The following is a 20,306-nucleotide window of genomic DNA, read 5'->3' on the forward strand; positions in this document are numbered from 1 at the left end:
AGAATGTCTGCATTAGACCCTTCCAAGTGAGTTTGGATTTCTTAGTTGGACCATTCTTATATTTTGTTCCTGTATATACAGAATTTGAGTGAGGATTATTTAAGACTTAATGTGTGAGTATCTACATAACACACACACACACACACACACACACACACACACACACACACACACACACACACACTAGGCACCAGTAAAATAGAGTAGCTAGGAGTCTGTACTAGGATGTTGGGCACCAGCTGTGTACAGGGCACCCAGAGGAGCCTTAGCCAGGTGCCAGGCCTTGGAAGGCCCACAGCAAGGCAGTAGATAGACAGGGTTACACACAGTCAGGTGGCATGTCATTGGCAGCTGGCACAGTCATGTTAATTGTCAGTGTCCCTCCTAGGGTTGCTTATCATTCTCCGTGTAGGTGTCCTGGGCCACCCGAGGATGCTGTCCTGGCTTCTTGTCTTCTCTACCTTGGTTCTTCTGGCACAGGGTAAGTTTTCTCCTGCTCTGGACCAAAAACATGCTCTTTCCTGGCATGTAAGAAGAGCGTTGTGGAGTCTATAGACCTGGGGCCAGCTCTTTGCCTTATTCCAAGGAATAGTTTTCAATAAGCGGCCAAATTCTTTAAATTAAATTCTTTAAATCTTAAGTTCTCTATCAAGATTGGGAAAAGGTTACTTTCCTCTTAAATTTGAGGATTAAGTGAGGTAACACGCATGACTGACTTAGCACTTGGCAGTAAGAACCAATCAGTGGGAGCAATAGTTACACCTGTATTAATATTATGCCAGGTAGCATTTCCATAAAGTTATATTTGTGCTTGTCAACAAAACAAGGTTCCTTTGGAGCAATAATGTAAACCAGTGTCCACTGACATCCCTCACAGTCCATGTAGGAGCATGGGTTTGACCAATACCCTAGCACAGAGCAAGAAATGGCCTGATTCATGAAAGGCTATTTTAACTATTTCTTCCTTTTGCATCAGATACAGAAAATGTACACAGATGAGAACATTGTGGTTTTGAGGTGCCTGAATATATTTCCCAGTTATTTTTGCCAATTGTATGTTTATATATGTCTTGTAATTATTCAATATGCCTAATTCCCTACCTACAGTAATGAACTATTATCCTTAGGGAATTATCTGAAGACAGTTTAGAGAAAATCATGCCACAATCTGTTAGGGGGGTTTCCTGGTTAATCCAGAGGGGCTTCTTGGGGGAGGCTTGGGGACTCAGGGAGGGAGAAAGGTAGCAGAGGGAGCAGCTACCTCTGCCTAGAGCTCTGTTATTCCCATTATTATCAAAGGGTTTTGGAACTCTTTGAAGACAGATGAAAACAGAAACATTCTTTTTGCAGGTGTTTCCTCCTGGGAAAAACCACAAACTGGTCAGGTGTCAGAAGGACTGCAGCAACTGTTTGGCAACATCTCCCAACTATTTGAGAAAGGCATACTAGGCCGTGATGGTGAGGAGACTTGGGGATCTGCTGGGGTTTCTTATGTGGCCTGAAATGCATTGCAAATTTGCACAGCCAACTGGGACAGGTTGAATAGCATTGAATTGTAGAGGGGTTCTGGCCAGCAGCTCAATTACCTTTTTTCGGCTTTTGGGATATAAGGGAATGATATCAAAATGGAAGGAACACTTATACAGGGTAGAGAGCCAATCTGTGAGTTCCGCAGGTCAGAGAGTGAAGGGTAGATGAAGACCCTACCTTGTGAGATCTCCTAGATAGAGGAGGAGGTGTGACTCCTTAAGGAGAGTAGAAGTCACAGAGGAAATTGTCAGTGAGTGCAAAATCAGGCTAGAGGGCTGGATGGGGACAAGTGAATGGCATGGGCATGCTTCCTAATGGGGATGCACTTATGATGGGGATTCCTAAGATGGAAGAGCAAAATGTCCAGACTCCCTGGCCAGTTCAGCTACATTGGGGGTGAGAATCTGCAAGGTGTATGCATGAGCAGGAAACTATGGCCAGCTGCTGATACCTCTCCTGGAGCATTTTCACCAGCACGGGTCAGACAACATGCAGCTCAGGCAGCAAATGTAGGATGCACTAATTGACATGTTATGCTCTCCCCACAGATGTCTTCACTATGGTTTCTCGTGAGGAATGGGGGGCAGAAGCAATTGGCTGCAGCTCTAAGCTGAGCAGGCCAGTGGATGTCCTTGTCATACACCATATCCCTGGACTAGAGTGCCACAACAAAACTGTCTGTAGCCAGAAGCTTCGGGAACTACAGGCCTATCACATCCACAACAGCTGGTGTGATGTGGCTTACAAGTATGTGGCTGGGCCAGTCATGTGCTCAGAGCTTTTCTGTTAAGGTTCTTGTCTTTCACCTGCTTTTCTTGCCTTTTTGGTTGTGGTTCTATAGGTTTTGTAATGAATGCAGTATTCAAAGTTTTCAAAATTTCTGTGAAGTTCTTACCTCTGAGATGCAGAATGAAAATCAAGATATAACTGCTTCTTTGAATGCCTCTGGAAAATCTTGGTTTACCTGACACATCACAGTTTACAGAATTCTTCCTTATACCTAAGTACCTCCATCATCCACCAGTTTGAGTAGGGCAGAACAAGAGTCACTCTTTCCCCAAGGTAGGGAGGTTGTTTGATTTCCTCAGTGTCATACAGGGGTACAGTCATCTATTCTAAACTAGCTCATCCTGTCTCCATCCAAGGTATTCTCACCACACTACAGGTATGGGCTCTGATCTCACTGGGGAAATCATCCCACCTATGTCCCCAGCAGCCTCTCTAGGAGACTCCTACCTGACTTTGGCCAGTTGTCAACAGTCTGAAGCTTGCTAATGGCTTCTGGTCTCAAGTGTCCACAGCATCTCTGCTTTCCTACACCGTGCTCTCTCTAAGGCGTCTGTAGTTTAGAGGAGTTAATGATCCATGGAGGACAGGTATTAGTGGTTAACTTCATCAGTCCAGGCCTTCTGAGTGATGGTTCTAACGTGTATATACACAGTTCTTTACCAGGAAATGGTGGGTGACTGCCAGTCACCATCAGGGCTGGGTGTCCTTTCTCAAGTTATTTCAGGCATATAAGATATTGGATTTCTCTCTTTGGTCCTTTTTCTCCTTGCTCCATCTCTGTGGCTTCTGGGACCACTCCTCAAACACACTGCCTGCCACTATGTCCATGCCTCCCATGGTGTGTTTATGTAGGATGTTACCTAGCAGGGAGAAAACAAATGAGTAGCCTATGTGGAGATCTTGTGGACAGAATGCCTTCAGTGGGAGGTAGGAGAGCCATTTTTTAAGGATGTATGGAATCCATGGAGACAAATATTGTATGGCTAGATTAACTGTAGTTTCTGCAGATGAACAGGGTCGCCTCTTTCTTCTCAATATTTAGGATGATTTATATATAACTTGGGTATGGGAAGTATGAGACATGTGTGTGTGTCCTTTTCAATGTTAAGGATGAGAGTACATAACTTGATCTTTCTATTGTCTCAGAGAAATCCATGCAGATACTTTTTGTGAAGCTGCCCTGAGCTCTTCTCCCTTCTCAGCCTAAGTAGGTGGTTTTCTTTGTCAGGAATGTGTGTCAGTGCCAGTCAGTAACTTGCGTTTCCCTGCCTACAGTTTCCTGGTTGGGGATGATGGCAGAGTATATGAAGGTGTTGGTTGGAATGTCCAAGGCTCTCATGACCAGGGCTACAACAACATCTCCTTAGGTATCGCCTTCTTTGGCACCCAAGAAGGTAATGGCACCTCAGCTGACAGTTCTTCCAAGAGATCTCTGCTGCTCTGAGTTGATGCCCTGCTACCCTCTCTGTTTCTCCTGGCATGTTTTTCTCCCTTGGTTTCTAGAATGCACTATGTGATGTTCTTCCTTCTGCTCTGCCTTTCTTCTATGTCTCTGCCACATTTCTTTTATTCCCTATTAATTAATTTATTTACATTCCAATTGCAGTCCCTCTTCCTCCCAGCCCCTCTCCACATGGCTTTTCTTCCCCTCCCCTCCCATTCACCTCTGAGAAGGGGGAGGTCTCCCTGGGGAACCAACTTATCCTGGCACCTTAAGTCACTGCAGGACTGGGTACATTCTTTGTCACTGAGGCCAGAGAGAGACAGCTCAGTTAGGGGAGCAGGATCCACAGGCAGGCAACAAAGTCAGGGACAGTCACTCTAGTTGCTGGGGACCCACATAAAGACCAAGCTGCACCTCTGGTATATATGTTCTGCCACATTTTTTCCCTTGAACTCCCAGGCTTCACTAGGTGAGTCCCTCTTGCTCTTTGCACTGGGTTCTGTCTGCTAGGTTCTTGCTCTGTTCTTCTTCAGGTAGATCTGTGGTTTGTGTGTTATAACTCTGTGTTAGTGGCCATTGCACTTTTTTTCCAGGACTGACAGGCCTGTAGCTGTAGGCCAGATGGCTCACTGTTTCTCACTCAGATTTTCTATCCATTAAAACAAGAAAAATACCTTGATGCTTTTGATTAGGTATTTTTCTTGTTGCTGTAACTAAACACCAGATGAAACCAACTTAAGGAAAAAAGGAAGGGTTTATTTTAGCTTTGAGGAGATAACTCATCACAGTTGGGGAGACATCATATCAGGAGCTCAAAAGTGGTTGGTGGCATTGCATCCACTGTTAGAAATAGGAGCATGACACTGGGGCTCACCCATTCTCTCCTATGTTCAGTCCAGGATTCCATCCATGGAATGGTGCTGTCTGAAGTTAGGGTGTGTCATTCACCTCAATGAACTCATTCAGGAAATGTATCTGTAGGGTTGTCTCCTAGATCGGCTCAAGTTGACAGTTAATTGTATTAATTTTCTCGTATAATATATTTTGACCATGCTTTCCCCTTCCCCAACTCTTCCCAGATTTCCCCATTTCATGTTCTCTCTCTCTCTCTCTCTCTCTCTCTCTCTCTCTCTCTCTCTCTCATAGAAAAAAATCCAAGCAAAACAAAATAAAACAAAAAAGCACAAAGTGGAGTGCCTGCCACCCATGGAATGTGTTTTGTTTTGTGTTGTGTTCTGGGACATCCCAGCCTCTAATGACAGTCTTTCATTTTCTTCCAAGTCTGTTAATTCCAACCTCCTGCCCTCTTAGTCCTAACACAGTCCCAGCAGCAGGTCAGTGAGTTTGTTAGCTGATTTCTGTAGTTTCTTGTTTCATACTCAGTACCCTTTGGGACAGTCCAGGTAGATTCCGTTATTCTTATTACTACAGTGTGCAGCCCAAGATTCAGAGAAGCAGACAACCCAAAGTAACACACCATGGGGAAGAAGTCAGAACATAAGCCTGAACTTTTCATTTCCAATAAGTGGGTGGTTCCCACAGAACCACTGGGTCCAGGATGCCTGTTCAGTTTATAGATTTATTTGTTGGTTTGGGATTTGAAGCATGTACTTTTTAGATCCCATGTTGTTCTTCACGAGCAAGGAGTTTGATAATAGTACCTGAGTCAGAGATTTGTGCTAAGAAAAATGATGGGAGGTGCTGGTGTGAGCAGGGGGCTTACTGGGCATAGCTACCTTAAAGGTCTCCTGTGGATGGAGGGTATGGTCATGTAAGTCATAGCACAACTTTGGGGAGGGCTTCAACCTGAGCCACCCAGAGCCCAGCTATAGCAGGTCCTTGATGAGCACCTCTCTGACCTGTCCCCATGGTTTCCTCTAACAGTTGTGTAGTTTGTCAGAGCACCTTGGTTTCTTTCCACTGTTCCCTGACAATAGGCCAGACTGGGATATCTATAAACCACTCTCTTCCAGGCCATAGTCCCAGTGCTGTTGCTCTGTCAGCCTTGAAGGGCCTGATTTCCTATGCTGTGAAGAAGGGCCACTTGTCATCCAAGTACATCCAGCCATTGCTTGCGAAAAGTGAAGACTGCTTGGTCCCTCCACAGAAGGGGAAACAGAAGAAAGGTGAGACCCAGGAGTGACTCTTTAGGCTTTCTTACATCCCTCCTAGGAGCCATGTAGTTACCTAGCTTTCTAAAATACAGGTGCTGGCAAGCCTTGAGAGGAACCTCTCAGGCCCCATCAGAATGAGTGGTGTTATGGGAACAATCTTTCTGCAGTCACTCCACACTTGCTTCCTCAGCAAAACTTGTATCTAAGGAGCAAAGCACAAAAACCGTTGAGTCATAGAGCTTCAGTGCAGAGGGGAGAGAAAGATAAGGAACAAATCGAACAGGTAAAAGACACAGTGTGTTGTTATATGGTCAAAACTGTTAGGGAAGAAAATAGACATAGAAAAGGACTGAGCGCATTACTGCACAGTTCTTTTTCACAACTGCACATTTACAAATACAGAAAATAACAGAAGCTTGACATTGTCACTCTGACATTAAAGGAGGAACTAAAAAAATTCAGACAAGCTAGATGCTGTTTTGGGTTAACAAGCAGTGACAGCATTAAAACCCATGAGTTATTAGATTCATTTGTTTGTTTTTGTGTAGGAGAGTTTTGCCTATGCACATATACATGAATGCCATGTTTAAAACCAGTACCCAAGACTATCAGAGGATGGCATCAGATTCCCTGGAATTGGAATTACAGATGATTGTAAGCTGTCAAGTGAACACTAGAAGTCAAACCCAGGCCCTCTGCAAGAGCCACAAGCACTCTTAGTCACTGAGCCATGCCTCCAGCCCAAACCCAAACCCAAACCCAACTTCCTTGTTTCCTCCCTCCCTCCCTCCCTCCCTCCCCCTCTCTTTGAACCAATGAGTGTTTTGGGGTTAATTACAGGAGCATGGGCGAGGGGTTACTTATGAGGGATCCCATCACCAAAAGCCCACCTCCAATAGATGACTGTGAGCATCCACTTCTGTATTTGCCAGGCACTGACATAGCCTCACAAGAGACAGCTATATCAAGATCCTGTCAGCAAAATCTTGTGGGCATATGTAATAGTGTCTGGGTCATCTATTGGATGGAACACAGGGCCCCTAATGAAGGAGCTAGAGAAAGTACCCAAGGAGATAAAGGGGTCAGCAACCCTATAGGAGGATCAACAATATGAACTAACCAGTACCCCACAGAACTGTATCTCTAGTTGCATATGTAGCAGAGGATGGCCTAGTTGACCATCAATGGGAGGAGAGGCCCCTGGTCTTGGGAAAATCATATGCCCCAGTACAGGGGAATGCCAGGGCCAGGAAGCAGGAGTGGGTGGGTTGGAGAGCAGGGCAGGGGGAGGATATAGGGGACTTTTGGGATAGCATTTGAAATGTAAATGAAGAAAATATCTAATAAAAAATTGAAAAAATAATCTATTGGGCTGGAGAGATGGCTCAGCAGTTAAGAGCACTAACTGCTCTTCCAGAGGTCCTGAGTTCAATTCCCAGCAACCACATGGTGGTTCCCACCATCTGTAATGGAATTTGATGTCTGAAGAGAGTGACAGTGTATTCACATGCATAAAATAAATAAATAAGTCTTCTTAAAAACAAAACAAAACAAAACAAAACAAAACAAAACAAAACAAAACAAAATGCCCACCTCAATCTGGGTGCAAGTTGGAGCATGTCTCAGCTAGTCTCAGCATTCCTCACTTTGCACATGCGCGCACACACACACACACAGACACAGACACACACACAGATACACACACACACACAGACATACACACACACACACACACACACACACAGAGAGAGAGAGAGAGAGAGAGAGAGAGAGAGAGAGAGAGAGAGAGAGAGAGAGAGAGAGAGAGAGAGAAGAGGAACAGGAGAGGTCTAGTGAACATGACCAGTGTGTCAGGGAGTTCCTGAAGCATTTGAGATAAAACTGGTATGAATTATTGGCCTTTTCTTGGGCTTAATAAAGTTTGAAGAAACTTGTCCTTGTCGTTATGAGCCATGAATCAGTTTGAGCACTTCCTTGAGACTGCTGTCATCTCTCCATATTTAGAATTGTTTTATACAAGCAGAATCTTATGGCTTTTAAATGTCTATCAAACATACTTCCATAATAAAGCTTCTATGTTTGCTGCTTGGATTAGTATAGTCCAGAGTACCACAGCCAGGATTGGGAAGAGGTTTGAGGGTGGTTTGGCAAATCTCAAGGAGCAGAGGATTAGAGCCGCCCTCAGTAGTCATGTGGTTGGCATGGGGTGGTAAAATGAATCCTCTATGTTTTGTTGTTTTTTTGTTTTATGCTACAGCAGCTTGTCCCCACATAGTTCCACGGTCTGTTTGGCGGGCAAGAGACTCCCACTGCTCCAGAATGACTCTCCCTGCAAAGTATGCCATCATTCTTCATACTGCTGGGAGAACATGCAGTCAGCCTGATGAGTGCCGCCTGCTGGTCCGAGATCTCCAGTCGTTCTTCATGAACAGGCTAAATGCATGTGACATTGGGTATAAGTAAGTCACCCCCAAAACAGGGTCTTTTTTCCGTCAGTGGGAGAATCAGGTTCTTTCAACAGGTGGGAAAGGCAGATGTTTTTAATGGATTACTGACCATATGAGAGACCGACCTATAGGTATTTACTCCATTGGCTTCTTACTCAATCCAGGAAGCTCTTACTTAGGAGACAGTTAAGGAGTAGTCATAGCCCCAAGCATATCCTCAAAATATGTACCTGTTAAAGGCAGTTTATGGACATTATAGATACCAAGGTTTCTGAAGAGATATTTAGAGGAAGCTACAGTGTGCAAGACTGTGGAACCTGCAGAGATTAACCCAAGTCCACTGCCTCTCTTTACACTGTGACTCAGGTAATGCCCTCTGGTTGGATTGTTCCTTCTGGTGTTATTGTGGCAGTCCTTTGCATCTAAGACTCTGAACACTCAGAGGGAGAGTCTTTTCTACACAGAGAGACTGGATAAATCTTTAATAATTTCATAGCACCAAGTTCTGTGATTCTATAATAAAGAATGTGTTACTTAATGGGAGGACATTTTCCCTCTCCCCAGATTCCTTCCCTTATCCTATCTCTGTGTCCGTCTATTTGTCTGTCTTTCTCTTCTCTCACTTTCCTTTTCTCCTCCTATCCTCTTCCTTCCCTCCCTCCCTTCCTTTTCATATAATGTATTCTTTTTTTGAACTCTTTTATGATAACTTTTTATTTTTTATTTTTCCATTTTTATTAGATGTTTTCTTTATATACATTTCAAATTTCAAAAGCTATCCCGAAAGTTCCCCATATCCCCCCACCCCCAACTCCCCTACCCACCCACTCCCATTTCTTGGCCCTGGCGTTCCCCTGTACTGAGGCATATACAGTTTGCAGACCAATGGGCCTCTCTTTCCAGTGATGGCCGAATAGGCCATCTTCTGATACACATGCAGCTAGAGACACAAGCTCAGGGGGTACTGGTTAGTTAATATTGTTCCACCTATAGGGTTGCAGATCCCTTTAGCTCCTTGGGTACTTTCTCTAGCTCCTCCATTGGGGGCCCTGTGATCCATCCAATAGCTGACTGTGAGCATCCGCTTCTGTGTTTGCTAGGCCCCGGCATAGCTTCACAAGAGACAGCTCTATCTGGGTCCTTTCAGCAAAATCTTGCTAGTGTATGTATTCTAAATGAATATAAAAATTCTGTGATTGGGTTTTGTTGGTTAAGAACACATACAGTGGGGGTTGGAGACATGGCTCTGTGGTTAAGTGCACCAACTGCTGTCCCAGAGGTCCTGAGTTCAATTCTCAGCAACTACATGGTGGCTCACAACCTTCTGTGATGGAATAAGATGCACTCTTCTGGTGTGTCTGAAGACAGTTACAGTGTACTCATATAAATAAATATTAAAAAAGAAAACTTGCATTAAAATACAGTAACTAAAAGACAGTAACTCAAGACTGTAACATAGAAAACAAAGTGTTTGACTAAACAGTCAAAAACACTGGAGGATGTATCCAGAGCTTGCAGCTAAGACACAGGAACATCTCAGCTCATTTTCCATTACAAACAAACTAAACTTGAAGCCTAAGGACAAGGCACTGCTAACTCATATGGTGTGTTTGTGTGTGTTAATAGAAGAGCCACTCTCTGGGGACATTCACTGTCTGGGGATTAGCTTCTGTAGCTGTATTTTAGTCTTGACTGTTCCCACCAGGCACTTGAGTGCAATGTGCGTGCCTCAGTTGCATTTGTTACTTGATATATTCTTCTAAGATGACTGATCTTTAGTAAAGCTCTTTGAAGATGGGAGAAAATATTATCTCCAATTGTGTATCAGGATTTACCAAATGATTAGTAGGTCTTGCCATCCAGGGTAATCTGATGTTATTCTCTCAAATTGCAATGGAGATATGAATATTAAATATGAACTTAGAATTCTTTTTTTTTCAATTAAGGACAAAGGCTTTCCTTTCCTACTTAGGCTCTAGTTACCGTTTTCTTGGCTCCAGATTTATATCGTGTCCTACTGCCATTCTTGAAAGGGTCTGAACTCAGGAAACACTCTCATACATTACAGCATTAGGCTGTGCTCTGGGGCAGGAAGCACAGGTGGCTCTTACCCTCCTGATGTTCAGACTTCAGTGAGGGAGAAACAATGCTAATCTCAACAAGTTAAATTAAGTGCAATTATGAAGGACACGTGAAAGACGAGCAGGAAGGCAGGAAGAGGAGTGAGGGACTCACTCCTCAGAGGAGAAACTCATTAACTGGGACCCAAGGAGGGAGTAGGAACAAATCAGAGGTGGAAGCAGCAAGAGTGATTCAAATACAGTTGAAGGCCTGTATTCCAGGGTGAGAATAGTGTCTTTGAGGATCTGAAAGACTGATTATGATCACATAAATGCCAACATTGGGTGTGGTGAGAGGTGAGGCTGGGAGGCAAAGATCCGTGTCCTGAAGGATGATGAATCTTCAATTGGGAGTTTAGATTCTGCACAAAGGGACTAAGAACAAGATTTTACATGATTTGTATTTGAGAAAGGCAACTTGGATGATGCTTTGGGAACAAAATGGTGAGGGTAATGAGAGTTTAAGATTTGTGACAATACAGACAAGGCAAGATGTTTATAGAGGGTACAGATGTCACAGGGAGAAGTGGAGGCACTTAAGAGTTCATGAAAGTGAGTGGCTAGTGACTATGGTATAAGACTATGTCAGAGAGTGGCTGGGAGACACTGGTGACAAGCCTTGGCTGGCAAGTGAATGAAGCGAGTGGGCTGAGGTCTAGGTTTGGAGCCAGTAGGTGGTGATTTTCTCTCCAATGCTACCCAGAGAAGGTGGGAGGTGGCTCCAAATGTGAGTTGTGCACTTTCACGGATAGGGAAGAAGTCAAGGAAATGGATAGGTTGGTTCTGAACAAGTATGTAGAGTGAGAATGAAGAGGTGCAAGGGAGCACCCCAAGGAGCACAAACTTGAAAAGGCTGAGACACAGAATGGATGTGACAGACAAGAGGGTGAGTGAACCATTACACAGTGGACTTCTGGGGAAGAGGGTGACTGGAGAAGGAAAAGGGATTGCCAGGTTCAACTTTATGGGCAATGATAATTAGACATTTGGGAAATCAGGGAGTCAGTTGGTAAGTCATTTATGTTCTTTTTTTTTTCAAACTGAGAATGTATTTATTTTACAGATAGATCAATATTTTCTTATAGTAGAGATTGAATGTATATGTGTATGTGTGTTTAAGATTTTTTATTAGATATTTTCTTTATATACATTTCAAATACTATCCCGAAAGTTCTCTATACCCTCTCCCCGCCCTGCTCCCCTATCCACCCACTCTCGCTTCTTGGCCCTGGCATTCCCCTGTACTGGGGCATATAAAGTTTACAAGACCAAGGGGCCTCTCTTCCCAGTGATGGTCAACTAGGCCATCTTCTGCTACATATGCAGCTAGAGATATGAGCTCTGGGGGTACTGGTTAGCTACTGTGGCAATTTACTCCTGCAGAGATCAGCCAATGTTTTAATGCTGGGTCCCTCTAGAGTCCCCTTCTTCCAGACATTTTCACTAGCATACCACTCACAATGACACTCTTACTGGTTCTGAAACTTGGCGCTTAGTTGTGTAAAAAAAAAATTGAGTGAACTGATGAAGGCAAGTGTCAGTCCCTGAGTGTCTATCTTTCATGCTAATCTCCATCTCTCCTGTGCTTCTTCAGCTTCCTTGTGGGCCAGGATGGTGGTGTTTATGAAGGAGTAGGCTGGAATAACCAAGGTTCCAAGACTGATAGCTACAATGACATCGCTTTGAGTATCACCTTCATGGGCACCTTCACAGGTAAGTGGAAGGTTTGGGTAGTTGTGATCCTTGTGTGATGTTTGAGGCGAGTGTCTGATTTGGACTGGAAAGATATCAGGCTCAAACGTTGTTTAAAGCATCATATGCTGAAGCTCTGTATTTACATTTATCTAAGATGAGTGTGGTTGAAAGTGACCCTCAGATCCCAGAGAGTAGGTATTCTGTAGTTACTTTTTTCACACACAGACAAAACTTAGTCTCTCTCTCTCTCTCTCTCTCTCTCTCTCTCTCTGTCTGTCTTTCCTCCCTCTTTTTATCCTTCTCCCTTTCTCCCTCCCTCCATGTCTCGCTCTCTCCCTCTCTCTCTTCCTCCTCCCCTCCCTCCCCCCTCTTTCTGCTACAATGAATGGGTAAAACAAAGAAAAATGTTGTGATAATTCCAGTTCCCCTTTGTAACTATCCTATTTTGGTTTTCATGGTAACAATTCTAGATCACGTTAGCCTTATACAGCAAAGCAGAATTTAGGCATTTGCCTTGACTGCACTGAAAGTATTCATTTACTCAGAGCTTCTGACTAGAGCTACGGTGTTGTTGTTTTGAGTTTCTGGAAAGGTGAGGTACTGTTATTGCTACACATTTCTGGTTGGTTTGAAGATGAGCCCTACATGGAGGCTAAGGGCATGTGAGGAGAGGCTGAGCATTGGCTTTGTTGGGAAGGCCTGTAAAGCTTGCTGCCGCTGTCATTCTGGGTGAGATAACTCATTGTCACAGATCTGTACTTTGACATTTGGTTGGTATGGCCATTCCCCCAACTTGACAATAAGTGTCCTTTCTTCTCCCACTTTTTTCAATCAAGTATATCTCTAGGCATTGTCACATAGTCCTTAGGTTACTGAAGTAGTTCCAATAGAGAACTATCAGGACAAAATTTCACTGTAGGAAAACATTTAGAGTTAGTCAGAACTGTATTTATATTTCCAGGAATTTAGAGTCAGGAAGACTTTGAGACTAAGACATGTAAAATCTTGATCTGCTGTTCTGTCTGTCTATAGAATGGCTGCCAAATATCAAATATGCTATTTTAGTGGTAGGCTGGGTGGGTTTTGGAACATATTCTGCCATGCTCTGGGCACCTTGGGATCTTACAATCAGTGGTTTGGCTGTGTTTTGCAGGTTCCCCACCCAATGCAGCTGCACTGGAGGCTGCCCAGGACTTGATCCGGTGTGCTGTGGTCAAGGGGTACCTGACCCCCAACTACCTGCTAATGGGCCACAGTGATGTGTCCAACACTCTGTCCCCTGGGCAGGCATTGTACAACATTATCAAGACGTGGCCCCATTTCAAGCACTGAGGGAAGCCCTATCCCTATCTGAGGATGCTCTTCCTCCTGCTGGGTGTCTGTCTTTACCTTTCACCTTGGATTAGTATATCTGTCCTCTCATTTCAAAAACTTTACCTTGTTCACTTCCTAGGTTGGGATGACCTTGTCCTCTCTTGGTGACATTTACCAGTGTCCCCAAGTTTTGCACTTATAGTCCCTTGAGCCTGAGTCAAGGCTCTTCTCTCCTGGGTACTTGTCTGCTCAACAAGACCAGGTAATGGGCTGATTCTTGTCATACCTTATTCCCTAGTTGTCTGCCCCCCTGTCTGGTACCTATGGTCAGTCTGGTACCTATGGCCTGTCTGGTAGTTTCCAGCGCTCATCCATAGCCCAGGGAGAATGCTCTCACCACCTCTGCTCACACATCCACTTGTGCATATGTGAATGCTCCCTTGAAAACATACAGGTCCTCTTCCAGATTATGAGTTTTTCCAGGACAGCTGCAGAATTTTCTTTCCTACTAGGTAGCCTGTGTCAGTTCTTGATTTGTTTTTAAATGTTTCTAGATATTATAGATGTTTGTTGGAGAAATGGAGGAACAAATTAAAGGCCCCAGTCCTTTTCCAAAGGTTTGCCATCACCCCTCTGTGGAAACCTTGCTGTCCAATTTCCCATACTGCCATTATTCTTGGCACTGGTACTTCTTGGTTGGAGGCTCAGAGCTGTCTATGGTGACTTGTCCATAACACGTGCCATGTCTCTGAAGTCCTGTGCCATTGTATCCATAGAGCACCCTGAGTGCCAGGACCATATGCTCTTCCAAGAGCAAGGCAGACTGCCAACACTTGCTGCCCAGTACTGTGGCCTGCCTTTACCTGGATGAGCCCTGCTGGTCTCTGAAACCCTCCCTACCTTCATAATTCGTTGTAAGCACATGAAGCCTTATCTTACTCCGTGTTTTTCTGAAAAATGGATGGGAGAGTAAGAGGAAAAGAGGAGAGATGAATAAAAAGAATATAGTGTAGAGATTGTCTTGTTAAAATTTTCATAAAATAAAGTTTTATCTTATTTTATATGCTTTTGTTTCTCTTATTTTAGTAAAAACAAATATAAGTACTCTCTCTTTTCTGCCCACCCCCATCTTGTTAAATGTTTTTTTTTTTTGGGGGGGGCTAGGGAACTGAACCTAAAGCCTCACACAGACTACACACTGAACTAATTCCTTGACTTGAAGTCATACTTTAGAGCTAAATTATTTTTTTGCCTTTCAAAGCAGTCAGTGGCCTTCATTTCCTTGTCTTTTGGTATGAGATCATTTGTGTAAAGAGTGGAGGGGTTCTCTCTATTTCTCAGTGGCAGAGAAGCACAGTCAAGTTTGGAGTTTCATCTTGTCTCCTTCAATAGGAGGACCTGACTCCAGGCTAGAGTCTCCCAGATACTCTTTCTCCAAGGGATCCAGTCAACCACAGATCCTCCATGTTGGATATTGAGGACAGATTCATGTGTTTCGATCTCTACTCTGCTCTGTTTAAGGAGATAAGTAACCAAAAGGAGACACTGTGCTTTTGGAAAGATGAGATGGAGCTCTCCAGGCTCCCTTAGTGCAGATGAAGTGCTGCTGTTCTTGGGGAAGCAAGAGGCAAGATTCCCATTGTTTGCCACCTTTCCTCAAGTAGAGTCAGTCTTCTTTCCTCTCTTCTACAGTCTCCATTTCTCTAAGCCCTTCCCTGATCTACACGAAATGTAACTAAAGGACTAAATTGTTGACATGTTTCATGATTTCATGCTATTTGAAAATTATTCCTTCATATACCATCTGAGTAAAATGAGTCAGTGATTGTTAGAGGGTTGCAACTTTGGAGTTATTTCCCAGGCCCCATAGATGGATTCACTTCTCTCTGTTTTTTAGCTTTTCCCTAAACATCTGCCACTAGTGCTAACAGTATTATGTATCTCATAGGTTGTGGGATTGACTGCATCACCCTGTGTGACGTGTTAGAACCAGTGCCTGACATGTGGTAAACTCTCAACTCTTGCCATGTTGTTATTGTTGTCTTTGCTAGTAGCATGGTGTACTGGCTAGTTTTGTGTCAATTTGACACAACCTGGAATTATCACAGAGAAAGGAGCTTCAGTTGAGGAAATGCCTCCATGAGATCCAGCTGTAAGGCATTTTCTCAATTAGTGATTAAGAGGGAAAGGCCCCTTGTGGGTGGGACCATCCCTGGGCTGGTAGTCTTGGGTTCTATAAGAGAGCAGGCTGAGCAAGCCAGGGGAGGCAAGCCAGTAAAGAACATCCCTCCATGGCCTCTGCATCAGCTCCTGCTTCCTGACCTGCTTGAGTTTCAGTCCTGACTTCCTTGGTGATGAACAGCGGTATGGAAGTGTAAGCCAAATAAACCCTTTCCTCCCCAACTTGCTTCTTGGTCATGATGTTTGTGCAGGAATAGAAACCCTGACTAAGACACACAGCCACTCCTATTTGTCTCTGGCAGGCTCTGCTTCTTCTTGGACAACACCATTTCCCTGTATGAATTTATTGTTGTACGTGTTAGTGGCTCAACTAGTGGCAGACATATGAAGCATCCAGGAAGAGAACAGGACTTGGTCATACAAGAGAACAGATAGAAGACACCCATGATGACAGGTGGAATGAAGGCTGGATGAGTCTCTCTTTTCATGAACATTAGTGTGAACAAATTGATAAGCATTTAAATCTGCTATAGTTAGCAATTCCTAATATCAACATAGACTTAGGTTGAAGATGATAGGTTTGTTTCAATTCATGCTAAAGACAGCAAACCAACTATGGTAGTTTAAATATGATCGGCCAGGGAGTGGTACTATTTGGAGGTGTGGCCTTGTTGGAGGAAGTGTGTCATTGTGGATATGTCCTTTAAGACCCTTCTCCTAACCACATGGTAGCCAATCTTCTTCTAGCTGCCTTTGGAATAAGAGGTAGAAATCTGAGCTCCTCCAGTACCATACCTGACTAGACATGGCTGTGCTTCCTGCCATAATGATAATGGACTGAACCTCTGAATGTATAAGCAAGCCTCAACTGAATGTTGTCTTTTATAAGAGGTGCTGTGGTTCTGGTGTCTCTTTACAGCAGTAAACCCTAACTAAGACACCAACTTAGTCAAAGTCACATGTGAGTCAGACACTGTAGTTAACACTTAAATCCTTAAGTAAACCTCTGCTTTACATCTTTGGTAAGACATCTTCTTTTATAGCACAATGCAGTCAATTATCCCAAAGCAGCAGCAGACATCTCCTGGTTCCGATTTACTTCCATCATTTATTTACCAGATCAGTAAACATCTCTGTTCTCCAGTCATCGTATGTGCTTCTGGGTGTTATTTTCATCTATCATTCCCTGAGAAATGCTCTTACTTCTTCCTTTTCAAAGAGCAGAGCTTCAATTAGTCTATTTATATCTTGTTTGATGGGGTAATTAGGTGTCGGACACAAGTAGTAGTTCATAGCAAGATGATCAAGGTCTGGAAAGAACAAGTGTAGACAGCTTGTGTTTATGTGACTATGAATGAAAATCAGTTTGTGGTGGGCAGAATCCTTAGTATTTGAGTGAACTGATTTCACTTTCCTCAGCTCCATGGATTTAATTTAAAGGAGTTCCTATAAATACTGTTTGTGTGGTAGAAGTCAACACACAGTCAAACATGCTTTTCCTTATCAAATAAAGTGTTTATCACTGTTGCTGAGTGAACAGCCTGCCAGTAACAGAGGCTAGTGCCATATTTCCAATCAACACCATTACCAGAGAGACTCTTGTGAACACCCACCACTTGTGAACATCAATTACCATAGATTCCTGTCACCATAGGCAATGGCATGATTTTTCCTCCTTCTAACAAATACCTGGCACATCTATGTACAATCTTTTTGCAGTGCTTTTACGAGAATCTTATCCATTGTACCCTTGATGGCCTTATTTTCTACACAGATGCTCCAATCAGCATGGTTCCCTGTAGAGGTGCACATTTGATGGGAAAGAAGCATGGAGAAAGTTCATAGCTGTTTGAAAACTGAAAACCCATCTCTTCTCCAATGTAAAGACGTAAGTCATGTGGCTTATGAGGTAGAGAGAGACAGAGACATAGAGAAAGACAGAGACAGAGAGGGTCATTGGTGAAGTCTAATTGTATCACTTGATGTCTCAGTCAGAGCTGAACATATGAAGAATATAGTCCATGGAAAGAAAGAATACTCAATATACTGTATTTTTGGTTCTTTGGAGTCTAACTTCTTGAGTTCTTTTTATATATTGGATATTAGCCCCCTATTGGATTTAAGATTGGTAAAGATATTTTCCTAATCTATTGGTGGCCTTTTTGTCTTATTGACAGTGTCCTTTGTCTTACAGAAGCTTTGCAATTTTATGAGGCTCCATTTGTCAATTCTTGATCTTACAGCACAAGACATTGGTGTTCTGTTCAGGAATTTTTCCCCCCTGTGCCCATATCTTCGAGGCTGTTCCCCACTTTATCCTCTATAAGTTTCAGTGTCTCTGGCTTTATGTGGAATGCCCTGGATCCATTTGGTCTTGATCTTTGTACAAGGAGATAAGAATGGATTGACTTGCATTCTTCTACATGCTAACCACCAGTTGAGCCAGCACCATTTGTTAAAAATGCTGTCTTTTTTCCACTGGATGGTTTTAGCTCCTTTCTCAAAGATCAAGAGACCATAGGTGTGTGGGTTCATTTCTGGGTCTTCAGTTCTATTCCATTGATCTACATGTCTGTCGTTGTACCAGTTCCATGAAGTTTTTATCATAATCACTCTGTAGTACAGCTTGAGGTCAGGGATGGTGATTCCACCAGAGGTTTTTTTTTTTTTAGTGGGATTGCTTCAAGTTTCTCTCCATATAGTTTGATGTTGGCTATTGGTTTGCTGTATATTGCTTTTATTATGTTGTGGTATGGGCCTTGAATTCCTGATATTTCCAAGACTTTTATCATGAAGGGTTGTTGGATTTTGTCAAATGCTTTCTCAACATCTAATGAGACGATCATGTGATTTTTGTCTTTGAGTTTGTTTATATAGTGGATTATATTGATGGATTTTCATATATTGAACCATCCCTGTATCCCTGGGATGAAGCCTACTTGATCATGGTGGATGATTGTTTTGATGTGTTTTTGAATTCGGTTTTTGAGAATTTTATTGAGTATTTTTGCATCAATATTCATAAGGTAAATTAGTCTGAAGTTCTTTTTCTTTGTTGGGTATTTGTGTGGTTTAGGTATCAGAGTAATTCTGGCTTCATAGAATGAATTGGGTAGAGTACCTTCTGTTTCTATTTTGTGGACTAGTTTGAGGAGAATTGGAATTAGGTCTTCTTTGAATGTCTGAATGAACTCTGCACTAAACCCATCTGGTCCTGGGCTATTTTTGGTGAGGAGACTATGAATGACTGCTTCTACTCTTTAGGGGATATAGGACTGTTTAGATTTTTAATCTGACCTTGATTTAACTTTGGTACCTGGTATCTGTCTAGAAACGTGTCCATTTCATCCAGGTTTTCCAGTTTTGTTGAGTATAGGCTTTTTTAGTAGGATCTGATGAATTTTTGGATTTCCTCAGATTCTGTTATTATGTCTCCCTTTTCATTTCTGATTTTGTTAATTAAGATACTCTCTCTCTGTGCCGTCAAGTTAGTCTGGCTAAGGGTTTATCTATTTTGTTGATTTTCTCAAAGAATCAGGTCCTGTTTTTGTTTTTGTTTTGTTTTTGATTCTTTGTACAGTTCTTTTTATTTCCACTTGGTTGATTTCAGCCCTGAGCTTGATTATTTCCTGTCATCTACTCGTCTTTGGTGAATTTGCTTCTTTTTGTTCTAGAGCTTTTAGATGTGCTGTCAAGCTGCTTTCTCCAGTTTCTTTTTGGAGGCTCTCAGAGCTACGAGTTTTTCTCTTATGACTGCTTTCATTGTGTACCATAAGTTTGGGTATGTTGTGGCTTCATTTTCATTAAGCTCTAAAAAGTCTTTAATTTATTTCTTTTTTTGTTTGTTTTGTTTTGTTTTGTTTTTTCAAGACAGGGTTTCTCTGTATAGCCCTGACTTTTCCTGGAACTCACTTTGTAGACCAGGCTGGCCTCGAACTCAGAAATCCACCTGCCTCTGCCTCCCAGGTGCTGGGATTAAAGGCGTGCGCCACCACTGCCCGGCTAATTTATTTCTTTATTTCTTCCTTGACCAAGTTATCATTGAGTAGAGTGGTGTTCAGCTTTCATGTGTATGTGAGCTTTCTATTGTTTATGTTTTTATTGAAGACCAGCCTTAGACCATGATGATCTGATAGGATGCATGAGATTATTTCAATCTTCTTGTATCTGTTGAAAAGTATGTTTTGTTACTGATTATATGGTCAGTTTTGGAGAAGGTACCATGAGGTGTTGAGAAGAAGGAATATTCTTTGTTTCAGGATAAAATATTCTGTAGATATCTGTTAAATCCATTTGTTTTATAACTGCTGCTAGTTTCACAGTGTCTTTGTTTAGTTTCTGTTTCCATGATCTGTCTATTGCTGAGAGTGGGGTGCTGAAGTCTCCTACTCTTATTATCTGCAGTGTAATGTGTGCTTTGAGTTTTAGTAAAGTTTCTTTTATTTATTTATTTATTTATTTATTTTTTCTTTTTTTTTTGATTTTTATTACATATTTTCCTCAATTACATTTCCAATGCTATCCCAAAAGTCCCCCATAGCGCCCCCCACTTCCCTACCCACCCATTCCCATTNTTTGCAAGTCCAATGGGCCTCTCTTTCCATTGATGGCCGACTAGGCCATCTTTCGATACATATGCAGCTAGAGACAAGAGCTCCGGGGTTCTGGTTCT

At 42.7% G+C, this 20,306-nt stretch overlaps 1 protein-coding gene across 3 annotated transcripts; it reads left to right on the top strand.

Annotated features, from left to right (window-relative positions):
• The first annotated feature begins 393 nt into the window (after nt 1-393).
• Pglyrp4 (peptidoglycan recognition protein 4) lies at nt 394-14,515 on the top strand. 3 transcript variants are annotated; one of them, XM_021158828.1, is made up of 8 exons: nt 394-481; nt 1,351-1,458; nt 2,079-2,277; nt 3,595-3,713; nt 5,737-5,889; nt 8,135-8,336; nt 12,039-12,157; nt 13,293-14,515. In XM_021158828.1, exons 1-8 carry the CDS (start codon nt 433-435, stop codon nt 13,469-13,471), a joined length of 1,128 nt encoding a protein of 375 aa, XP_021014487.1. In that variant the 5' UTR covers nt 394-432; the 3' UTR covers nt 13,472-14,515. The 3 variants fall into 3 exon arrangements, with proteins under 3 accessions (XP_021014487.1, XP_021014488.1, XP_021014489.1); XM_021158829.1 differs by having other exon boundaries at nt 8,138-8,336; XM_021158830.2 differs by having other exon boundaries at nt 409-481; nt 1,351-1,441; nt 2,068-2,277; nt 8,138-8,336; nt 13,293-13,471.
• The last annotated feature ends 5,791 nt before the right edge of the window (nt 14,516-20,306 follow it).

Source organism: Mus caroli, chromosome 3 (genome assembly GCF_900094665.2).
Source record: "Mus caroli chromosome 3, CAROLI_EIJ_v1.1, whole genome shotgun sequence".
Lineage (NCBI taxonomy): Eukaryota > Metazoa > Chordata > Mammalia > Rodentia > Muridae > Mus > Mus caroli.

Bases quoted from the DNA above. Each gene is read 5' to 3' on its own strand.
- Pglyrp4 (XM_021158828.1), top strand. From the start codon at position 433: ATGCTGTCCTGGCTTCTTGTCTTCTCTACCTTGGTTCTTCTGGCACAG. The intron at 1,459-2,078 runs GTGAGGAGACTT...CTCTCCCCACAG, and splicing joins AGGCATACTAGGCCGTGATG to ATGTCTTCACTATGGTTTCT. The intron at 12,158-13,292 runs GTAAGTGGAAGG...TGTGTTTTGCAG, and splicing joins CTTCATGGGCACCTTCACAG to GTTCCCCACCCAATGCAGCT.